Below are 21,397 nucleotides of genomic sequence, written 5' to 3'. Positions count from 1 at the left end.
TATCCTGACCTCATAGGACAACATCTGTCTCACCACACCAACACAAGGCAGGGACCATCCCCAGTGCCTTGTGTCATTTTTCCAAACCCCATTACCTTTCCATTGCCTTGCAAAACTAGGGGACAAAAGAAAAAAACACATCAGCAGGGACACACCCGGGTGTTTCAATGTGAACACAGTGGATGAGGCATGCTGATATTTTACAAGGTCGACAAAAGACATGTCCTGTGGAACAATGGCAGCAGAGTCCAGGGCAGAGGAGGAGGGGCTGACCATGACAGATCACCAATAAGAAAATGGACAAGACCAGCTTAGCAAGGCAAAAGCCACCTTGGATGTCAACAGTCAGCAGAAAAGGCCCAGAAACTCAATATAGCTATTTTATTGGTTTGTTGGTTCTCTTAAGCTCCTCAAGTAAATAACCATGCAATTCAATTATAAAGAGTATAATGATCTGGGAGAAAGACCTCACCAGTCCTCTCAATATTGTGAAATGTGTTTTCCTTTTTTTCATTTTATAACAGCATAAACTACTTGTCACTAATAAGCCTGTCGGTGACTGTTCAGACAACACAGAAATACCTGTCATTACTTGGATACATAGAAAGGTCCTTTAAAACTAGTTATTTAATTTCTTAAAAGCCTGGAAATGCACACGGAACTTACACTTACTCATTCAGAGGTTTTCCACACAGAGTACAACTGTCTTGTGTCTCCATTAAGCCAAAATAACCCACAGAAACCTGGGACATGAGGCTGAATATGGGCCACTTAATAAAATTCGAAAATTGGCCTCTTAGGAAAAGTCTTCCCATGCTCTGGGCCCCCTCTACCGAATATTAATGATGAAAAGAAAAGAAAAAAATCGCCAGCACCTTACAGCCTACTTCTTAGTCAGATTCATGTTCGTCTGTACAAAGCATAAGCATTTCTGCATTTTTACAGCTCAGTCTATTTCTCTTCCCATGCACGATGTGAGACGGAGAGCTGAACAACCGTTCACTGGAAACTAATCCCATGTGGTCCGGGCCAGAGTCGGGTCCAGCCAGTGGCTTCTTCTTCGAATCAGCGGCTGCAGTTGCAGCATCTGTTATGCTGTCCGAGTCTGACCGCATATAACCAACACAACTTTTAGCCAGCGCAAAATTGATGCAACACAACAGATAACTTCAGCCAACTTCGCAAAAACATCGGTATCGGCCGATATTTGCTTTGTTGACTGCCATCAGCCTGACGGGAAATAAGATGACAGTAAACAATGAGATTTGATGTTCAGCCGATAAATCAGAGTCTTCAACCCTGGCTCTTATTGTTGTTTTTATTTACGGAATATGTTTCACAACTGTTCAGCAACTTCTTAATGGAAGTCTAGACAAAAGGTGCTTCTCTTTGCATCTTCCAGCAATTTGCAAAGTCAATCAAGTGCTTCTCAAAAAGGCAGCAATCTACAGATGAAAAAAGGACTTTAGCACTCTGATTGATCTGCAACCTTTAATAATCCAAACATACCGATTACAGTGTTCATCAAAGTCTAAAAAGGTACTTTATTAATAGTCATATACCAAAAGGAAGACCCTAAGGATTGACTGACTGGAATACACTGGGTCATTCCCATCAAACACAGATGTGTTGGAGAGCACCACCCTGTCTGGTTTCTCCATTTAGATCTCTATAAGCAGTTGGCCCAAGTTTAGGAGCTTTTTTATTTTTTTAATTTATAAAACACTGAACAAACGTTCAAAGATTATCCCTAATATTTTAATGATTCACAGTATAAAACCAGTACTGTGTGTTTAGTGACATATTTGGATAGATTTGTGAAGAAAGATAGGTAGTAAACAGTGTGGCTTTCAGGGAAAACACAACCCAAACTGTCCCTAAGAGGATGAAAGTTCAACTGCAATACCAGCATCTGTTCAGAGTCTGTCCAGTGCCTGTGAAAGTGCCTGAAAGTGTCATTGGGGGACAACCAGTGAAGAGACAGATGGCTTTGTTTGTCATTTTGTAAACTGGTGAAATACATTCCTTTTGATTTGTAGCTTTACATTGACTGACGAAATAGAAAAAGAGTCTGTGTATGTTGCTGGCAGACCCAACAAACCAAGTCACCAAGCACGGTGTCATTCCAAGTGCCCCAGTAATCACGTCTTTTTGAGCCCCATCCTTCATCCCATCTGTCCCTGAGGCCTCTGATAGAAAATAGTTGGAGGCCTCCCCCTCCCATCCTAAATCCAAAGATTAACTTCAATGCCTTCTTGGTATCTATGATATGCAGAGCATTGGACATGAGCCAGTGAAGAACCTCCTGATTTTGTTTTTCTTGCTTCTCCAACTTTGCAAACATTGTGCAATGACACTCAGAAGGCTGCTGCAATTGGCTGCAAAGTGAAGACAGGTTGTCAGAATAACAAGCTCCTTCTAATGAGATGGCCACTGGCAGAGACAAGCTGTGTCTGTGTTCCAGCGATGCCACTGACCTGTCAAGCATACTGCACTTCGTAGCATCGCCCATTTTGTCCTGAGCACATGTTGTGCCCTCCTTTCGGTTATCTCTTGGCAGGAAGTTGGGTCAAGCCTTGTGCCAATTAGGGAACAGAGGTACTGTAGTAGAAGACTTCTAAGCCAATCTCAGGAAGTCAGCGCTTATTGCTGTGGGTCATCTGCCAGCATTCCTGTGCTTCTATCCTCTGATCTGGAGAACATTTTCCAACTAGTTCACACTTCAAGGGAAGCTATGATGAAAACACTATTCTTCTCATTCTACTGGTCATCCTATTGAATCTAAAAAAGGCATCTTCTTCTATCTTGAGGTATTTAAAAAAAGCCAGCATAGATTTCAGTCTCATTTGCACCTTAGACTGAAACAAGTTTGAACCATATGGTTGATTTGAATCTTTTAAATTTGTGTTAAACATGGCAGCCATCAGTTGCTCATCTGTTACTTAACTGTATTTACACCTCTCTTACATTGGCAGTCTCTGCTGTGAATCACCACTCTGTCATTATGATATGATCATAACGTTAAGGCAAATAACTTCCAGCCACATGTCATTCTAGCACCGCAGAATTCAATCCCTGACATGTTGTGTTTCAAAACAAAGCATTGTAAAAAAACAAAGGTGAACATATGACAGACTAAATGGGATACCAAATGTGAGTTGTGGCGCTGTCTGGATTTAGCCTTATGTATTTCCTTATGTATCTGGTGTAAACTAATCTTTTCAATACGCAAAAAAACTTTTTTAGGGAAATTACATATTTTCATATCAGTTTGTAAATTGTTGCACTACGTTAATTGGTTTGAAGCTCTGAGACATAGCAGCCATGCTATATTTGTCAAAAAACAATGATAAAACACCTTATATAACTGACTGGAGTTCATGCTTTTATTCAGTTTAAGCTTTAGCTGATACATTCATTTTTAGTATATCATCAATCAAGCAATTTACACTTATGATGCAATGGGGAGTATTTATTCTGGTATTTATTCTGGTGAGGAATGGCTGATAAAGGATACAAACATAATGGGAAGGCATATACAGTAGGAATTTGAAAGCATAATGGTTTTTAATTTGTTTGAATTTCCTTAACATCTTGAGAATTGGTTCAGTGTCGCTGAAGAAATGAACAAATGCCACAGCGTATTCTAGTATGGGTTCTAAGTTCCAGCCCTTCCACCATACCTTTAAAATATATATATATATATATATATATATAGCAATTCAATCTAGAGCCCAATTTTCTGTGCCCTGACCATATCACAATTACAGCCAACCTTCCAACTACCAAAACGTCAGACCAGGGTTTGGGATTTGTGAATAAAGCTTGCCTGTCAACACGTACATAATTTCTTGCCGACTGAGCACTTTTTTCATTTAGAGTGACATCAGTAGAAATCTGGATAATGAAAATATTACATTGGGAAAATGAAAAGCCTTACATTATACATTACATGTCATTAAGCCAACGCTTTGACCCAAAGCGACTTCTAATTAAGTGCTTTCAACCATGAAAGTAAAAACTCCGGACAGCAACAATCAAGTGCAAGCACACCAGCTTCAAATAAGCCAAACTGCGAGTCAAGTGCATTTTTTTTTTTTATGCAAGATGCTAAAATTGTATCCAAGCCAAATCAAACAAAGCAGTAATATAAGTACTGACAGACTCACAGGTACAATATGTGTTGCAGAGAAGCTTTTCTGGGTTGGATGTACATGCAGTGAAAAAGAAACGGTTTCAGGGGCCAACTTTTTTGTCCTTGGCTAGACACCCAGGGTAAATAGATGTGAACACAAGATGATACTGATGACCTTCAAATGAGCATCATATAACAAATGTGCTAATGAGCTAGCGATCACAGAGAAAACGGAGCCTTTTAAAACCCCCAAACTTTTTTGTACTTCAAAATGTGCCGATGTACAAAGCTGTGACAAAATAAAACCATGCTGCAAGTCAAAACATCTGTCATGAGGCATAATTGGGTTCATTAGACATCTCACCCAGAGTTCCCAATTACAGGCCTCAATAATTAATTGCACTTGAAATTAAACGTATTTTCTCATCAGCCTTTAATTAAATATGGCTCTCCGTCTTGATTGGAAATTCCGATCTTTGGGTGAGGTTTGGTCTCCAACATGTTTGCTTGCGGTGCATCTGGAGATGGTCTGAGTTTGGCGGGGTATAATTACACAGCCTGATTAAGCACTGTCAGGCTGATGGGGCTCTCTGGCTTTTAGCCAAGTCAAAGCAGTGAACTGTTGACACGTACTGTATCCTGACTTCTACAGCCTGCTGAAGTCAAAAACAAACCAAGCAGAACTTTCTCACAACAACCATCATTGATTAAAAATACGTAGATAATCACAATGAACAGCAACCAGTTGTTTTTTTTACTTCTTCTTTTAATCCAACACTGTTCTGAATTCCAAATTAAACAATTTAAATGGTTCTGGTGACAAAAAAATGAATAATCCGATTTTAGTTCATTTGGCCTCGAGGAGAGGCAGAAACGATTGGTTTTGGATGGTTACGGCATAATGGATATCTATAACAAATGTTCTTAATGAGGAATTCATTTATCTCACTGATGAAGGCCATGCAGACGATCGGCTGCTCTTTCATTGTCTTCATGCATATGAATTACAACGATCTCACCATCCTTTCATTTGAAAAAAAAAAATTATTCTGCGCCAGAACGAGTTCAACAGTGTTACCATTTATATGTTGAAAAGGTATTCAAAGCCAAACAGATGGACATTATGATGGGGACATACAGTATATGTTAAACACAAGTGTGAATCAAATCTTTATTTGAATTTGCAACAACGGACACGGCAGAACTTCTATTACTTGAATAAAAATATTCCTGCTATATTTGTACGTGATCACCAAATCCTTGGAACTTTCTGCCAATCGGGGTAACAGATATATTCAACAATATTCAAATCCAGACCTCAAACGTTCCTGTTCGACATTACATTTTTCTGTCTTCTCTCCCCTCACAGCACCACAGGGACCTTTTATCCTGAACCATGTCACTCATTCCTTTAAAATATTCTTTGTGTTATCCCTCCCCTGGTCTTGTTCATCATATCCTGGTCCCCAACCTGAGCCAAGCTCACAGCACTGATTCAGTCAACACGTGGTTCAACACGTGGTTCACTTACCTCACCCTTACCCCAAAACCTGTCGCTATGACCTCAAAGGCCCCCAAACCCACCAACCTCACCTTTTCACAGGGCCTTGGACCTACCTACAATCCTTGCTGTTTCCCATTCCTTCTGTACATGACGGCACTGTTACCGCGCATGCTGCTCTTATTGTTGGTTGATGCGCACCTATAAACTGCAAGGCATCCCTTTAAGTTGTTTTTTCATTAATATTAACTAAAGCTGCAAAGAAGAATCGATTAGTTGTCAACTATTAAATTAATCACTAACTATTTTGATATTGATTCATTGGTTTGAGTCTTTTTATGGAATAGCCTATTAACTGTGAACATTTTCCAGTTCCTTCTCTCCTCTGGGACAGTAAACTGAATATCTTTGAGTTGTGGACAAAACAAGACGTTTGAGGACGTCATCTTGGGCTTTGGAAAACACTGATTGATATTTTTCACGATTTCCATAGAACAAAAAACAAATCATTCAAGAAAATAATCAACAAATGAATCAACAATAAAAGCATCATTAGTTGCAGTCCTAATAATAGGAAATATTCTCTAGGTGTATTTTGCTATGCTTTCTCTGAATTATTTAACCATAGTGATTTTGTGAAGAAATTAAAAATGAATCTGTGCGAGTCATTAAGTATTACTGGCAGAGCAGCAGCTTGCTTGGAATAAACAGAAGATGAACTGAGGAGCTAGCATAAGTGATAGCCGGGAAGGTTAAACAGACCAGAAAGAAAATCAACATAAAATCCGAGTCAGAACACAGAGTCACAGTCGAATATCTGATCTCTGAGAAATATGGAGAGAATACAACATCACAGCAGTCACTTGCAGAATCCACTCTTATATGGACTAAGTACTGGGGAACCTTCAACTCCCCTTTCTAGTTTTTCATTTTGTGTCTTATCATCTGGCTCTTGACTGTTTACAAGTGAAATGTTGTCTTGTATATACATACCAGAGATAAGACTGTATCATCAGATATGAATACCATTACCTTAGGGAATGACAGCAGTTAAAAAGAGCAGAACAGATTTAATAGCATAACTCAAATATCACAGATGATAGTCCTTACCCAGCTGGGACCTGGATATACTGGTCCGGGAATCAAAGAAATCAAGTGGGATGAATATTCTTTCATGTGTGATCGCTGATGTCTTTTTAATTCATTCCCTATCTGACCTATTCACATGATCAAGAAACTAGATTGCCCATCTCTGCAGACTCAGTCAACCCGATCTATGAATGATAATGTTATTTCTGACGAGGTGTGCGCAGGCGAGGAATCAATCTGTGAGTCCCTATATAACTATGCTCATATAAGGTGCCGAGTGCAGATTCAACACTATTAAAAGGGATGATAGAGGGAACACAATAGAGTATGGACTCAGCCTGTGTCTGCAGTTAAGTGAAGGGTGGTGCTGGGGGGCGGGTGGGTAGAGACGCCCGCCCCGGTGTGTAGAAAGCAACGGAGGTGACTCACCAATGAAGTAGGCCAACAGGAAGAGCAGTGTTACTGAGATGAGGATGGCACTGAGAGCAGCACATTTCCAGTTGCAGTGCTTGTAGGTTTTCTTCAGACTGAAGGCGGGTCGAGAGAAGGTGTTACGAGGCAGAGGGCGTGGGGGGGGTGAGTACACTGTGCTGGATGTCAAAGGATATCCTGGTGAAGTTGTGCAATACATCGGTGATGTTCCACCTGGTTTGAAGAGGAAGTGCCTGGGAAAAAATGAAAATGCTTATTTCCCAGGCATATGCATCATCATAAAAGTGTAGGTTACTGTCTATCCGAGTGCAGTCCCTTCCAATGCAGTCCCTTGCACTGGTAAGTAATTTCCAAGCACATTTAATACTGTAATCAAAGTCACACTTCTGCTATATTAGTAAGAATACCAAAGCACACTGGCTTTTGCTCAGTGGAAACTGTGAATCAATATTAAATCTAATTTACAGGACCTGTGACCGCAGCTGGCTCTTGTTTACGTATTCAAGCCAGCGTGGCGAAGAGTAATTCCCAGTAACTATGTCAAGGCTGTCCACAGGAGAGATACATTATATAAGGTTGCAGCAGGAAGTGGAACACATTTATTCTCCCTTGAAGAACACGGCTGGCTATCTTGGAAAACATGTGCAGAACTGCATGTCCAAGAGCCGTATGATGGGCCCATCAGAGAGTTAGTGGCAGCGGCGCTGTTGTCAAGGCCGTTTTGCTGATAAGTTTACCAGAAGCTCCTGAGCGACAGTGACATGAGCGTGATTGAATGTCACATTACGATGTATGATGTGGAAAGTCACTGTGACTATATTTGATTCATAAATATCAGGATAAATCTCTGACATGTCCTATTCTCACAATAGGGGACAACGTGGGCTTTTGTGTTTCGTAAAGCGGTCATGCTTAACATTAATCAAAAGCAATACAACCCAACAATGTGACTTGTTAGTTGTATCAAACAGTGATGGGACAAGTACAGCAAGGATTCTGGCACTGCAGGAGACATACACTGAAGATTGACAACATTTTAAAATAGACGATGTTTGATGGGAAAAAAATAGCGCAAGCATCACTATTGTTTTGATGGCAAAGCAGATTCTGACAGTAGGGTGAGCCAGATAACAAACATGCAACATACCCGTCGTTGTACGAGGCATCGTGGCGGGCTGACGCCAGAATGTCCATCTCAATGAGGTTGTCCTGTAAAGTCTCTAGGAATGCCTGCTTTGCTATGTTTCTACATACAGGTGGAAAGATGGATATGAGGCTAGTGTGAGATGTGCGTGCAAGAAACATAAATGCCAATACAGTATGTGATCACCAAGCAACAACAGCAACAACAACAACAACTGACAAATGGGGATCGAGACAGATGGCGTGGGACAAGGAAACCAAGGCCCTTATGGAACTATTTCTACGAACTGAAGGTGTGAGACAAATAACATCTAGCTCTCTGGTTCCCCTCGTTTGGGCACTGCCATACCTTGTTTTGTACGAGCCCTGCCCTTCTCTGCAAGCGTCTTGCTCTTCTCTAATAAACATTAGAGTATTCTGGCTCCTTTGAGGTTGTGATTGGAAGAAAACAATGCATCACTTTCAAATCAGAAGCTTAAGGGTTCTAACACTTATTTCAGACAAAACACCTTTTTTATGTCTTCATGTCATTTTTAATTACAAATCAATTTGTTACTAAAGTTGCATATATTTCAAACTGGATAGAATCCTTAAGTACAGTAGTTTTTCACTTAATGGTTGCAACACACATCTCTTACATCTCATTTCATCCCATAATGCATCCCCCTACCCCACCCAAATGAGAGCTCTGTTCCATAAGGAAATACTGCAGCAATGCAATGGAGAAATGAACTGTCCACATGCAATAGGCAGGCTGAACACGTTCAGTGGTACAAGAGAAAGGCCTTGTTTTTAAAGAATGCAACTTTACTAAAGAAAGAGAGATGCTTGGCAGAATTTCTAACAAAAATGTCGAGACTGGATAGAACCAGCCAGAATTTATCAGCGCCATTACATTTCACAAAGACGACAAGAGAGGGCCATTGTAGTACTATTAACCAAGTAATAATGACATGAAATATTTCTGCGCCCGTGTGGATTTTACTAATGGTTTTAAATTCATTATTGGAACTTTTGGCGGTTGATCTTTTTTTTTTTTTAAGGCAGTAAGTCATAAAGACTACATATGGGGTTTGAGAGGCACTCGTGCCTGCTGCAGGCTCACTCTCCTCTCCATCTGTTTTCTGCTCCACAGGGAATACCTGTGCAGGATTAACTTGGGAGCTGGATGACATGTAATCATTCATTATACCACTAACTGTCCTTCTACCAGCTAAAATTGATGCTCATTTTCCTGTTGACTGAAGCGTCTCACAGTAACAAAAGGAAGAGACAGGGGTTCTGTTCATGGCTGGTGTTTAACTGTGCCAAATTAGCTATTAGCTATTCTCCAGTCAACAACAGTTTCACTTATGGCAACGTATTTACTATATACAATATATCCAACAGTTTGGTCTAAGATTTTTATTGGATTGCTTTGAACAGATTCCAAAAAATCTATAACAACTTCCTCAAAATTCGAGGCTACACAATGGCGTTTATTTCAATTTGCTCAGCAGGTTGGCTGATCTCACAGAAGTTAGGGTTTATTCAGGGACTTTTTCTAACATTCTAATCTTAACAGAATAATGTGATCACTATGAGTGTTGAGATAAGATGCCTTGCTGTTCTTGATTTCATACCGCCTTGCAATAAGACCAGCCAAAGAAATGCAACAGATATTCCCTTTGTTACAATAACACTTGACATATCTACTTCACACAAGGGCCTCCTATTGAGAAATGTGCTAGAGAACTGAGTACTGATTAATATAAAATAAATGAAACTCGGGGCTGAAGTGGAGGAGCTTTGAAGCCTGCTCACGGGAGCCTGGATGTAATTTTGTAAGAACTGTTTCATATCCAACATGATCATAATTACCCTGCTGTTTAAACTCAATAACTTCCATTGTTAGGATTGCTAACATTGGACGAAACCCCCCCCAAAAAAACACTTTTCTCTTGTTTGCCACAAAATCCTGTTCATCACAAATGTAAGCCTTTGCCCCCTAGCAGAATATTTTCCATGTTATTGCTTTGCTCCTGGTTAGCGCTGTGGTAATTTAATATGGAGCAGACAGCGTGAAAAGCTGTGTTCGATGGCAGCAGCTCAGGTATATGGTGGCCAACATCTCTATACATCGTCAGAGAGACAAATTGCCGAGTACCTAGTTTCCAGGGGGATGTTGCTGTTGAGTAGCCAGTTGTCCTGTGTGCTGCCGGAGACTTGACCACTTGCCGGACCCTCAGGAGGAACAGAGCTGTCTGTGGGCGCGGGACTTGGGTTACTCCGCGGTGTGTAGTTGCCCCTGTTCAAGGAGTTAATGGAGGCCGCATGGTGCTGATGATTGGGCGAGTGGGAGTGGGAGAGCGGGAGAGGAGGCGTCCGCAGCCGAGAATGGTTTTGAAAGGCTCCGTCTGAAAGCAAAAGAAGAAAGAAATAAAACACATCAGAAGAATTAAAAAGACATAGAGGAGAAAAGGTCCGTAGTGCTCTGAATTTCAAACGAATAATGACGGTGATATTTGGAAGGGAACACAAAAGTTTAAAAAAGACGAAAGTTCCAATGCACTCTTCTGGCAAACAGTTAAAAAGCCTTAAATTAGATGGCTATTTCATGTTGAAATTGTAAGATTACATGTTAAAATAGAGCTGAGTAACTACCCACGCATAGCAGCACAAACAGCCTTCTTCTTCTTGTAGTCCTCAGCTCATGCTGTGTGTGTGTGTGTGTGTGTGCGTGTGTGTAAATTAATTATTTGCCATAGTTTCCCCAAAAGTACATAAATTAACAGCTAAACTAAAGCCTAATTTCACTGAAAGGCTGCCAAGCCCCAAAACAAACCCCTTTTTAAATAAAATCCCACTCCTGCTCATTATTTCTCCAAACGGGTCTCTATCAGAGTGTGCCTTCTGTCTTCCACAGAGACCTGGGACAGTTTAGTCAGACCAGACACCGGCTCCTGTGGAAATAGACAAACTAGCCTCTTCTTGAAACTAACCATTTCTTCAGTTTTTTAAAGTTATTTTTTTTACATTTATATAGGCATTGAAGGATGTTTGAGCATGCATTCTTTTCTTTTTTCCCTCTGTTTTCTGCAGAATTTTTCAGTAAATCTAAGTTTCGAAGCCAACAAGTAACACCATTAGCTACTTGTTTTGCTAACAATATGCATTCATGCAATGCATGTCTATTTCACATTTGCAGTGGTCCATTCTTATTGGAAGTGATCACCGTGGTCACATAGTGTTCCAGCTGTTAGCAGCCAAAACTTACTCTTTGCTTTATTTCTTTTTTTTAGATCTTTTACCAGGTCAGTTGTCAATTTAAATCCAAGGATTTGGAACTATTAGCTATGAAGTCTAGTGCAGATTGTGACCAGTGGTCCTAAATGTGATACTCCCCTGCACTCAAGATAGAAGACCAATGTCCTTGTGTACTCTGCATCTGTTTATTTCCACATCTGTTAAGCCATTCATCATTCAATGAACTCCTGGCTTTAGACACACTGAAAAAAATGGCTTTTCATTATAGGAGCAAGCCTCCTTTATTTCACAGATATCCCCAACACTAAATTGCCAATTTACAGCAGAGAGTGTGCAATATAGACACACAGAAGGCTTCTTTTGTATAATCAGCGCCTTTATCAAAGCGATATCCACTGCAGCCGGTCAGGAAGCTTAGTGTCATTCCAGATTTTTTATGGGTCAGGAACATGACGCTGCTCTATCAACATGTGTCAGGCAAGGCAGACTGATAAACAAATTGTTGAGGTGCGAAACTGGCTGTACTGAGAAAAGTGGCATTAAGCTTCAGTGCCTGAGGCATTTTAGGAAACTGGAAATAGAGCCCATAGTGTTCTCAGGTAACTAGGTGCTAACGAAATGGCTCCGCAAGGAAAAACAAGCCCAAAATGTAGTGTGCTGGATTTCCTTCTCAAGCACATGCTACCATATCTTCCAGATTAGGCTGAAGTTACCTTTTGATTCACAGGGTCCAAGCTGGCAGTTAAGGTTAAGGAAAGCATAGTCTCACATTGCCAGACCTTCCTCCACAAAAATGCAGAGGTCTGGCTAGTCCACACAGCATTCTGGGATGGGAGAAAAATGTGCTCTGGTTTATTGGCATTCCTTTAAACCAATCACAATCATCTTGGGCGGCGCATACGGTGTCTCTGTTAAATAGTCTCAGGAAGGAACATGTTCACGTAGGGAGGCGAGCTCTGGGATTGAAATGGCTGTCAAGTGTGTGATGAGAATAGTACTCAAAAATAAAAGATGAATTTTGAATAATTTGATTGTCGGTCCTAGCTCAGAGGATGTTTCCTGAATCAACCAGAGTTTAGAAACACAAAGAAAGTGGAAGGTGAGGTGACATCCAGCGGCACGGGAACTATCCCGTCAATGAATCGTTGTTCATATAGATTAAGGAAAGATTAAAGGGGAAAGGTGGACGCCGGGGGTGCGGCCTAGACCAACTGCCACTTTGCTGTTTGAAAGCCATGATGACTCTCTCTCACGGGTGGGCCAAATTCTCTGGGGGGCAAAGCAGAGAAAGGGGAGGTAACCTTGATTCCAGATCGGCCCATCTGAGCTTCCATTTTCTCAAAGGCAGAGCAGGACACCCAGGGCTCCGTTTCCACCTATCACTGTTTCTAGCCCCAGGGGGACCATAGGCAGGCTGGGGATCTCATAATGTTCAAAAACTTCACAAAGTGACATTTTCATGGCATGAGACCTTTAACTAGCATTGCTAAGCAACTGATTCTCGATCCTATTGAGCTTCTTACTGTTGTGTTAGACATTTTGGGTAAAGCATTAAAGCAACTCACTCTGAGATTTTTAAAAGCTTTATTCTATTTGTGAAAATGCAATTAAGGGAGATCACCCTGAGTTTTTCACATGTAGACCACATTGGAACAGGTGCACATCAAAAACCACTATACCTAGACTTGTCAAATCAGTACTACATTATTCCAGAGAGGCTCAACATTCTTTAGAACAGTTTCAGACTTGTGAAAGCTGTATTTTCTTTATGAAAATGCAATAAAGGTAGATTTCCCTGGTCTTGATGTGAAAAAAACAGTTAAATCAGCAATTTGTTTGCCTTTTATACAAAAAGGAATAAAGCTTTCACAAATCTGACAGTGTGCTTCAGACAGCTTTAAGGCTTTACCTAAAACACACATGTATAACAATAAGAAGTGCAAACAATGGAGATCAGTGGCTCAGCCGTTTAAGTAATGCTCCTCTTAACTTTAATTGTCGAATCGGAAGCTAAATTGAAAGCTAAATTCAGCACCTTGTTATTCTTCACACTCTCCTTTCTATTTAAATTCAGTATGTTTCATTAGCCAACAACAAAAAGAGAGAACTCTAAATTTCACTTTCAGGCTTTTTTTTTTAACCTGGCTCACATGTTTTATAGGATGCACCACTGACATAAATGGCTTTTATTTCTTTTTCCTTTTGGAGAGAGTGCTAGCTCCTGCCTCTGTCGCACTGACAGATGGTTCCATACTGAGCACACTTCTGCACAGTGCTGCCCTGGTAATTAGCTGAGCCGCTGTGAGAGAGGCACACCACAGTCATGATGAACAATAGACTGATGTGAAGTAAAAACCACATAGTTGTTGATGACCTCCCTCCTGCTCAGTAATGTACCTGATCCCCAAAGCCATTAATAAGGTTATGCTAATTTGATACAGGGACAGCACAGGCATACGCAGAGAAATTTATCAAAAGGACAAATGCATCACCGCTCTGGAACGCATTTACTGCTCGGTAAACAAATACTTTACTTCCCATGAAAATCCAGCACATGTGTGGCAAAAATTCATCATTCAAACACTTGGTAACAACAAAGAATGGTTCTGAGGACTTGTGGAACAACCTTAACAAAAACACAAAAATTAATATATATATATATATATATATATATATATATATATATATATATATATATATATATATTTATTGCGAGTCGGCTCTGTCAATTTGGTCCACTCTCCGCCTCGTAAAGAACCACAACTGGTACCAGTTATTTATATACTTCATTTCAGAATGTATCAAATAATTTGTATTAATTCTAAATTAAACTACATAATTAAACTGGAAGTATCAGCAAGATAACATATTGAAAACATATGTTATTTTAACAGGTATATGAATTGCTTTGCAAGCGTAGCTAACGTAACGGTCTAATAATATCAGATTACAATCCAATCACACATTTAAAGAAGGTTTTCAAAGGTGCCTGGGTTAAGTCACGTTTCACTACAGTCCTGCTATTTGCTGTAAGTTTGTATATTTACTACTTATTTTGAAGTATTAAGCTAATTATACCCATGCAGTGCTTTCAGAATGCGGTCTACACAGACGTGTTGCTGCTGTAAACTGGCCTACTTATTGGTATACAATCCATCACCATTGTAATGCATTGTGGAACATGTTCTACAGAAAAGGAACTGAAAAAGCACCGCGTCATGGTTTAAATTCACTACTTGACTGTATGCATGTTTTCCCTTGTCGCATCAACAACCCCCTAACAGCCAGCTAAGTAGTCATGGTGATTCTTGTGGAGATGAACAGTAAGACGAGAAGCGAGGTAGGTAATATGAGACAAAGCGCAGAGCGAACACAACCCCCACAGATGTGTTGATTCAGCAACAATTATTCACTACTATCCAAAGGACAGACAGAATAAATGGTTTTCTATTGACCTGCTTTGCACAACACAATTGGCAAGAAAGGGAGATTCATTTGTTATCAGAAAGACAGAGAAGGAGCACTTTGCTACAATAGCCAAGCTTTCACATGGCATTCCAAACAGAAGCATAAAGATATCCATTCAGTCGGAGAATGTGGGTTTATCATTTTTCTTCCTAACAAATGTGTGCACTGGTTAAGGCCTCCTGACACTATTCTAGACATGTAATTAAGGCAAATCCACTTCATTAGCCAGACACCCCCACCCCCACCATGACAGATAGCACCATTGTCTGTCTAATGGTAAGACGCTATAGCCTAGGGGCTGGGACACAACTGTCCCACTCGTGAGGTATCAAATAAAGTTTTTACAAAAACCAAACATGACAGGATGTTTCAAACAAACAAAAATTGATTGAGGAATACGTTCCTTTGTTTTGACTGAGGTGTTAGAATCCAGGATTTTAAGATTTTTAATTGTGAACTTTGAATGTGCTGAGCATGTTGACTGATTACTCGTGGACTACTTAGCTTAGCTAACGGAGGAGATCTGGCCCGTGTACCTCATCATAGGGAAGGACCAGAACCAGACATTTTAAAATATGGTTAGAGTACCGATGGAGGTATTGAGTTACATCCAGAGGTGATGTAAGTGTTTTAAGTGTTGATGTACACACCTGTCCTGCTGTACTCAGGAATCTCACATTAACTGAGTCATTTAACAGATTAATTGCAACGCTAGTGAACCCTGCAATGAGTGCGGTTAGGTTCACCGCGAGATTGTGGAATCATTGGCGTTTTAGGCTATATGCTAATATCTGAACACTCTTTCTGTGCATTGTGTAACTCTGGCTGTTATAGTCATTTCTTACTGTGTTGTACTTGGCTGTCTTTTGCTGGTTTTGTAATGTGCTGTGATGATGATGAAGATGCAAATCAACAAAGCCCATTCAATAAATAATTCAAAATGTCATAAATCTGATTAGTCTTTGAATTAGTCTAATGCATCCATGGGACGGCCGTTCATCTCTTAATGGAATAGTTGTGTAGTACTCTACTGTACTTGGTCAATTCAGTTATTTCAATCAAAATGTAGAATGTACAGCCCTGAATGTTTAAACCTTTACATGAGGAAGGCATTTTCTTGTTTAAGTGATTTCAGTGAACACCAACTGTCTGAGTTACACCCCTAGCATGAGTTAGTGAGAAGACAACCCGGTTTCTGGGAGTACATTTTGGCACTATAGTATTTTAACATTGACTTGTCTGTAATGATACCACTTTGCCACTGAGAAGTACTCCTGCAGATGTCATCCTCCACATCAGCTGTCCTGCCTGACTAAAATCTGCAACAGTAGTCATGGAAACAAGGCGTAAATCTATATATAATGCACCAGCCTTTATTTTACTGAATCTATATTTCATTGGATACTTAGCTACCAGATGGTAGTTGTTGTACAGTGCGGATGCAGCACTTAAGTTGTAAGATGCAAATCAATGTAAGCTATGCCAAACGTCAAATTAAAACTGTGAATAACTTCATAAAATGATGTGAAGTTTAATGTATAACAATATTCAGAACCATTGAAAATACCTCCATTAGTTGATATCTAGCAGTGTTTCTCACAGGTTGAGAATGTACTTGTGGTGGGTGACGCAGGATGCGATGGCGCGGCACGTGATGGCTGTCAAATGAAGTCAAATAAAGGTTTATGAACTATTTTTTGAAAACAATGACTACATGACATTAACAATTTAGAAAGAATAGCCTAAAAAAGATTTACCGTTGATTAGACAAAAATGTAATTTGGATATTATCTACTTATCTATGGGAAACACACTTTAAATTTAAAGCATTGGAACTGCTATTATGTAGGCTATATGACTGCCTGGATTATCTCACATTTAACTTTTTGTTTGACTAGCTTTCTCAGGCTGGCAAATCCCCAAGGAAACCACTTGAAACTCTATATAAACGTACTCTAAAAGTTCTTGATCATAAACCTAACGGTTATCACAACTGTCAAATCTGAAATAGACAACCCCCTGAAAGCATGTGTTGTTTGAGAGCAGACACACAGGTTACCAGAGGTACCAGAGGTACCAGAGGTACCAGAGAGGACTGTATCAGACCCACTCGAGGAAGTCCTTTTGGTCTGTCAGCATCTAAAGTCTGAATATGTTCCCAATACAGATAAGAGAAGTAAATATATATGCACATTAGACTGCAGCCTGCCTGCAGATTTGTTGCTAGTTGAATGATGATGTGTTGTGCTTGTTACTTTTTGTAGGGCAATACTGTTTTGGTCTGTGTATGTGTTGACTGTATTGTCATTTTATTTATTTATTTATTATAAAAAATGGCCCGGGACAACAGATGAAAATTCGCCTGCTGAGCTAAACCTGGCTCATTAACAGTTGCTTTGCTGTTGATTAATGAGCAATGACCCTGTTAAATAAATAAATAAAATTAAAAAAAGTGGTAACACATGGAGGAACACTGGATTCTGACTTAATTTGCCACTCGGTGCAGTGTCCAGGGAGAAGGTCTATTCCTGAACAAGGACAGTGAATAACACCGATGGTCAAACCTGATGAAATAAAATGATATGACATGACATGCCACAGACCATGGAGCCATTTGATACAGAATTAATCAAAAGCTATCCAGCGCCCTGATAAATCATTAAATCTCGCTTACTGCTACAACCCCTATGGCTAATCACAGGAGCAAAATTTTCAGTTGAGTAGCATTTGTCTATAAAAATACAAATAGAATTTGTCATGAAGGCAGTGGAGCTGCACTGTCGGCTGGCTCCCTGAAGCTGCCTCTCTCTGCTGGTCCTGCTGTTTCCTACACCATTAGAAAAGTCTGAAGGGAAGAACCATGCGGGAATACTAGCTGTCTTTCCTGGACGCGTTTGAGAGGTAACAGGTACCACAAACAACACAAGGTGGGTATAATGATAAGCCCTCGACTGGCTCTTAGAGGGGGAGCTATGGGAATAAGGGGGTCTTCTGGAATCCGAATATAAGCTCACCTTCACCACTAACTGGAGGAGAAAAACCTGCTATTGTACCGAACATCCAGCACTACCTTTCACCGACAACACCAAATGAGGTATGAAACTAAAACAACTAAAGTAGTTTTATTCGATATCCGTAGTTTATGCACATGTGGAGTTAAATCAGGAAACCTCCAGGATTCTTCAAGTTTATTTAAGGCTTTTTGGCGACCTTTAATGCCATCTAGATTCAAGTTCAATTCAAACTTCATGGCCAAATAATGGAAAAACAGTGTGGATTTTAAGGCTGGAGAAAAGAAGAAGTTATCGAGTAACATTACCTGAATTTAATAAAACATTTTAGTGAAATGGGTTTGTACTCTAATAACATAAAATAGTATTTTATTTCTCTTATTATTAAGTATTTGTTTCACGTATGCTATGAAATTAAAAACGCGAAATGAAGTCATTTTCAATGTTACCAAGACAAAATATTTATTTATGAAGTTATGGTATTCATTTAATCTGAAGAAAGGAGAAGAATTTGCAGAAATCGCAGACCTTTGTAAACAAAATGTAATACTTTCAAGCCCTTATTTTTGGAATAAGTAAACTCAAACAGAAATATAAAATAACTATTAAAAATAAATAAGAAATAAACAATTTAAAGAAACCTTTTCAAACTGAGGTTTACTGCTGTTTGCAACCTAATCCATTAGCACCAGTCCTGGCATATGCTTCTCTCTGCCTTTCTGAGATCAAATGGATTTTCTGTCAATCTTTGCGCTGCCTTAGCAGGAACAAGACAAGTGGTTATGCGGGCTCTGTTCTGTATGTCACTCTGCTGCATATCCATCAAGAGATTCAAGATTTTGTTAGAGGGCACAGATGGGTTGCAATTAACATGGAATGAAAGTAATGCATCTCAATTTATGTCAATAAAAAGAAGTTATGTAGGTATGCAAAATGCATTATCTGTGGTCCCTGTGCACTAATGAACAGCAAGCTGAATGGAAGTGGACAAATAGTCTGTTGGCTCCAGTTCATTGATAACTCAACATCAACATGGAGAGAAAGCAATCCCTTTTGATATGTCAACTCAGAACTGAAATCTCACATATTGCAAAAAACAAGGGCATGGCATGCAGGGTGCCATGTGCTGCTCATTAAATTATTATTCTGCCTCAGATAGTTCATTCCTCATGGTGCCTGTTGGATGAATTATTTTCTGGAGCGACCTCTTTTAACCACATCTCCCCCAACCTTGCGGACACGGGGGGTTGTTATGCAGTTGCAATGAGGACTTATTTAAATTCACACACAACAACGTCCCCGAGCCTTCCACCCGGCTCAGCATTCTTGCTTGGTCAGCTGTGAGGTGGTGGTGTGCTGGCCCTTTCACCAGGGAGCCCCGCTGCACTGAAAACCAACACTGGCCGACCCCATGCTGTTTTGCATTAAGAAATGCTAATACGGGGAGGTTGCAGTGTCTCAGATCTTGCAGCTCAGCATGGCAGCAGGCTCCCACTGGCAGTCTCCCCAGGAAGGAGCCCCTCAGAGAAAGCTGAGGGCCACAGTGAAACACATGCTTCACAAAAAGGACTGCAGGCTTCAGCGAGCAGCCTCGTCAGCCTCACAGAAACTCTGGCTCACTGTTCTTCCAAAAAACAAGATCCTGAAAAACACAAATAAACACTGCAGCCATGGAGGGTACTAATGTGAATAACGATATGCTGCTGAGAACATTTACGTCTTCAAAACCCAGCATGACATTTTAAGTCCTGTATGTGGGCTCAAAGATGACCCTGAGCAAATGTAACCTGAAGTGATAAAAAGCTACCTTTATTTTTCAGTGCAACAGATACACGGTGAGCCAATTATTTTAGATATACATGGCTGTCTGTGGTTGTTTACTGACAGTAAAAAAAAAGTTAATATTGTCTGCAGCGTGTCAACTCTGAATTTGAATATTTCTTCAATAACTGACCCGCATGTCAAAGAGATTTGAGTTGCTATTCTAGCTGCTTTTTTTTTTTTTACCTGGGTGGCTTGAAATGTTCTTTTTTTTTCAGCTCATGTGATTCTCACTGAAAACCTGAGATGCATACTTAATTTCAGATTACACTGAATTTGGCAACATGACGCATTTTTTCCAATCCCATCCTCTGCATGAAACAGAACATCTTAGAATACATTTTCCATAAATTTGATTAGACAATTTAGGGAATGTGTGATCTTTGTTTTAATCACATTGGCTATGCAGTGTAGCCCTGTTCTGTATGCCAAATCTACCACACAACCTCATCTGGCTTTCTGTGGTTTTGTCACCTTGAAAATGAGGTTTATGTTGCTGAAGGGAACAGTCTCACTCACGTTTTAGTGACGTCATTAAATTCACTAAAATGGGGAAACCAACCCGGGTTAGGGTAATAAGTTATAGACCAAAATCAATAAAATCACACATATTGACTCCAAAATCAGTCTCCCCACACCCAGCCTATCAGAGATGAATGATACAGCCATCACACACCTAGCACGTACAACAGCAGCTGACACAGACCATCCGCTGAATCAATTCTTCACACTACTTCCATCTGGTTGCAGATACAGAGCACCAGACTGGACTAAAGCCTATTTCCACAAGGGTTGAACATGCACACTGGTTAAGTCACTTTTTCATCAAATTCAAGCGGCGCCTTCAAAGAACAGCTAATGGGAGCACATTGTGTTGCTCCCTGGAGTGGGAAAGTAAAAATACATCTAAACCCAAAACGCAAGACAAGCAAATTTGAATAAACAAAACCTGCAAGCTTATAAAGTATTTGGATGTGATGGTGGAAAATGTGCAAGAAGGCAAGGAGCAAGCTTACACGGCTCATTAGGTGATTTAAATGAACAAATCGCGGAGGCTCTCGCCTGTACTTTCGCTGATTGTAATTGGCTCCTTATTGCCAGAGTTATTCTGTAACTAAACAATGAAAAATGTCATTGCAGAATCTCAAAGTAAAACTAATTTAACAATGTACTTTTTTTCTTCTTTTTTTAACTGCAGCAAGGTGAAAGGTCTTCGGAATGGACAAGAGCCTCAGTGGCAAGACTAGTAATTATTGTGTTACTGAGATATAAAAGTGGGAAAAGACACACAGAAACATGCTGTACTTTGGAACTTAGAAAGGAATCTCACAAAGCCTTTGAAGGACTAAGGTTGCAACTGGAGCTGAGGATATTCCTGTTCAGTCCTGTCCTACCCCCTTTCTGACAGCCCGAGGCCGAGCTAAATGCTGTACCTATGCAAATCAGAGTCATTGTTATGAGACTAATCTGCCGCAGTAAAGGCCATTCCCTCACCCATGTCCCCCCAGCACAGTCATGTCACTGCGGGTGACCAGCGTGTTGCTGCTGTGG

The 21,397-nt window shown here is 40.2% G+C and overlaps 1 protein-coding gene across 12 annotated transcripts in view; it reads right to left on the bottom strand.

The window, feature by feature from the left end:
* tenm4 (teneurin transmembrane protein 4) overlaps positions 1–21,397 on the bottom strand; it is a 166,277-nt gene that overhangs the window by 74,070 nt on the left and 70,810 nt on the right. For 5 of the 12 annotated variants that reach the window (XM_034865640.1, XM_034865643.1, XM_034865648.1 and 2 more), the window contains 4 exons: positions 10,447–10,696; positions 8,650–8,724; positions 8,305–8,403; positions 7,155–7,390 (listed from right to left, as the gene is read on the bottom strand). In XM_034865640.1, the coding sequence (XP_034721531.1) occupies positions 7,155–7,390; positions 8,305–8,403; positions 8,650–8,724; positions 10,447–10,696 (660 nt within the window). The remainder of the gene's footprint in view (positions 1–7,154; positions 7,391–8,304; positions 8,404–8,649; positions 8,725–10,446; positions 10,697–21,397) is intronic. The other 7 variants (XM_034865676.1, XM_034865694.1, XM_034865698.1 and 4 more) reach the window with 3 other exon arrangements.

The sequence above is a fragment of the Etheostoma cragini genome, chromosome 3, assembly GCF_013103735.1.
Source record: "Etheostoma cragini isolate CJK2018 chromosome 3, CSU_Ecrag_1.0, whole genome shotgun sequence".
NCBI lineage: Eukaryota > Metazoa > Chordata > Actinopteri > Perciformes > Percidae > Etheostoma > Etheostoma cragini.
Note: the sequence above shows the minus strand (reverse complement) of the source record. Positions and strands in the feature narration are given on the sequence as shown.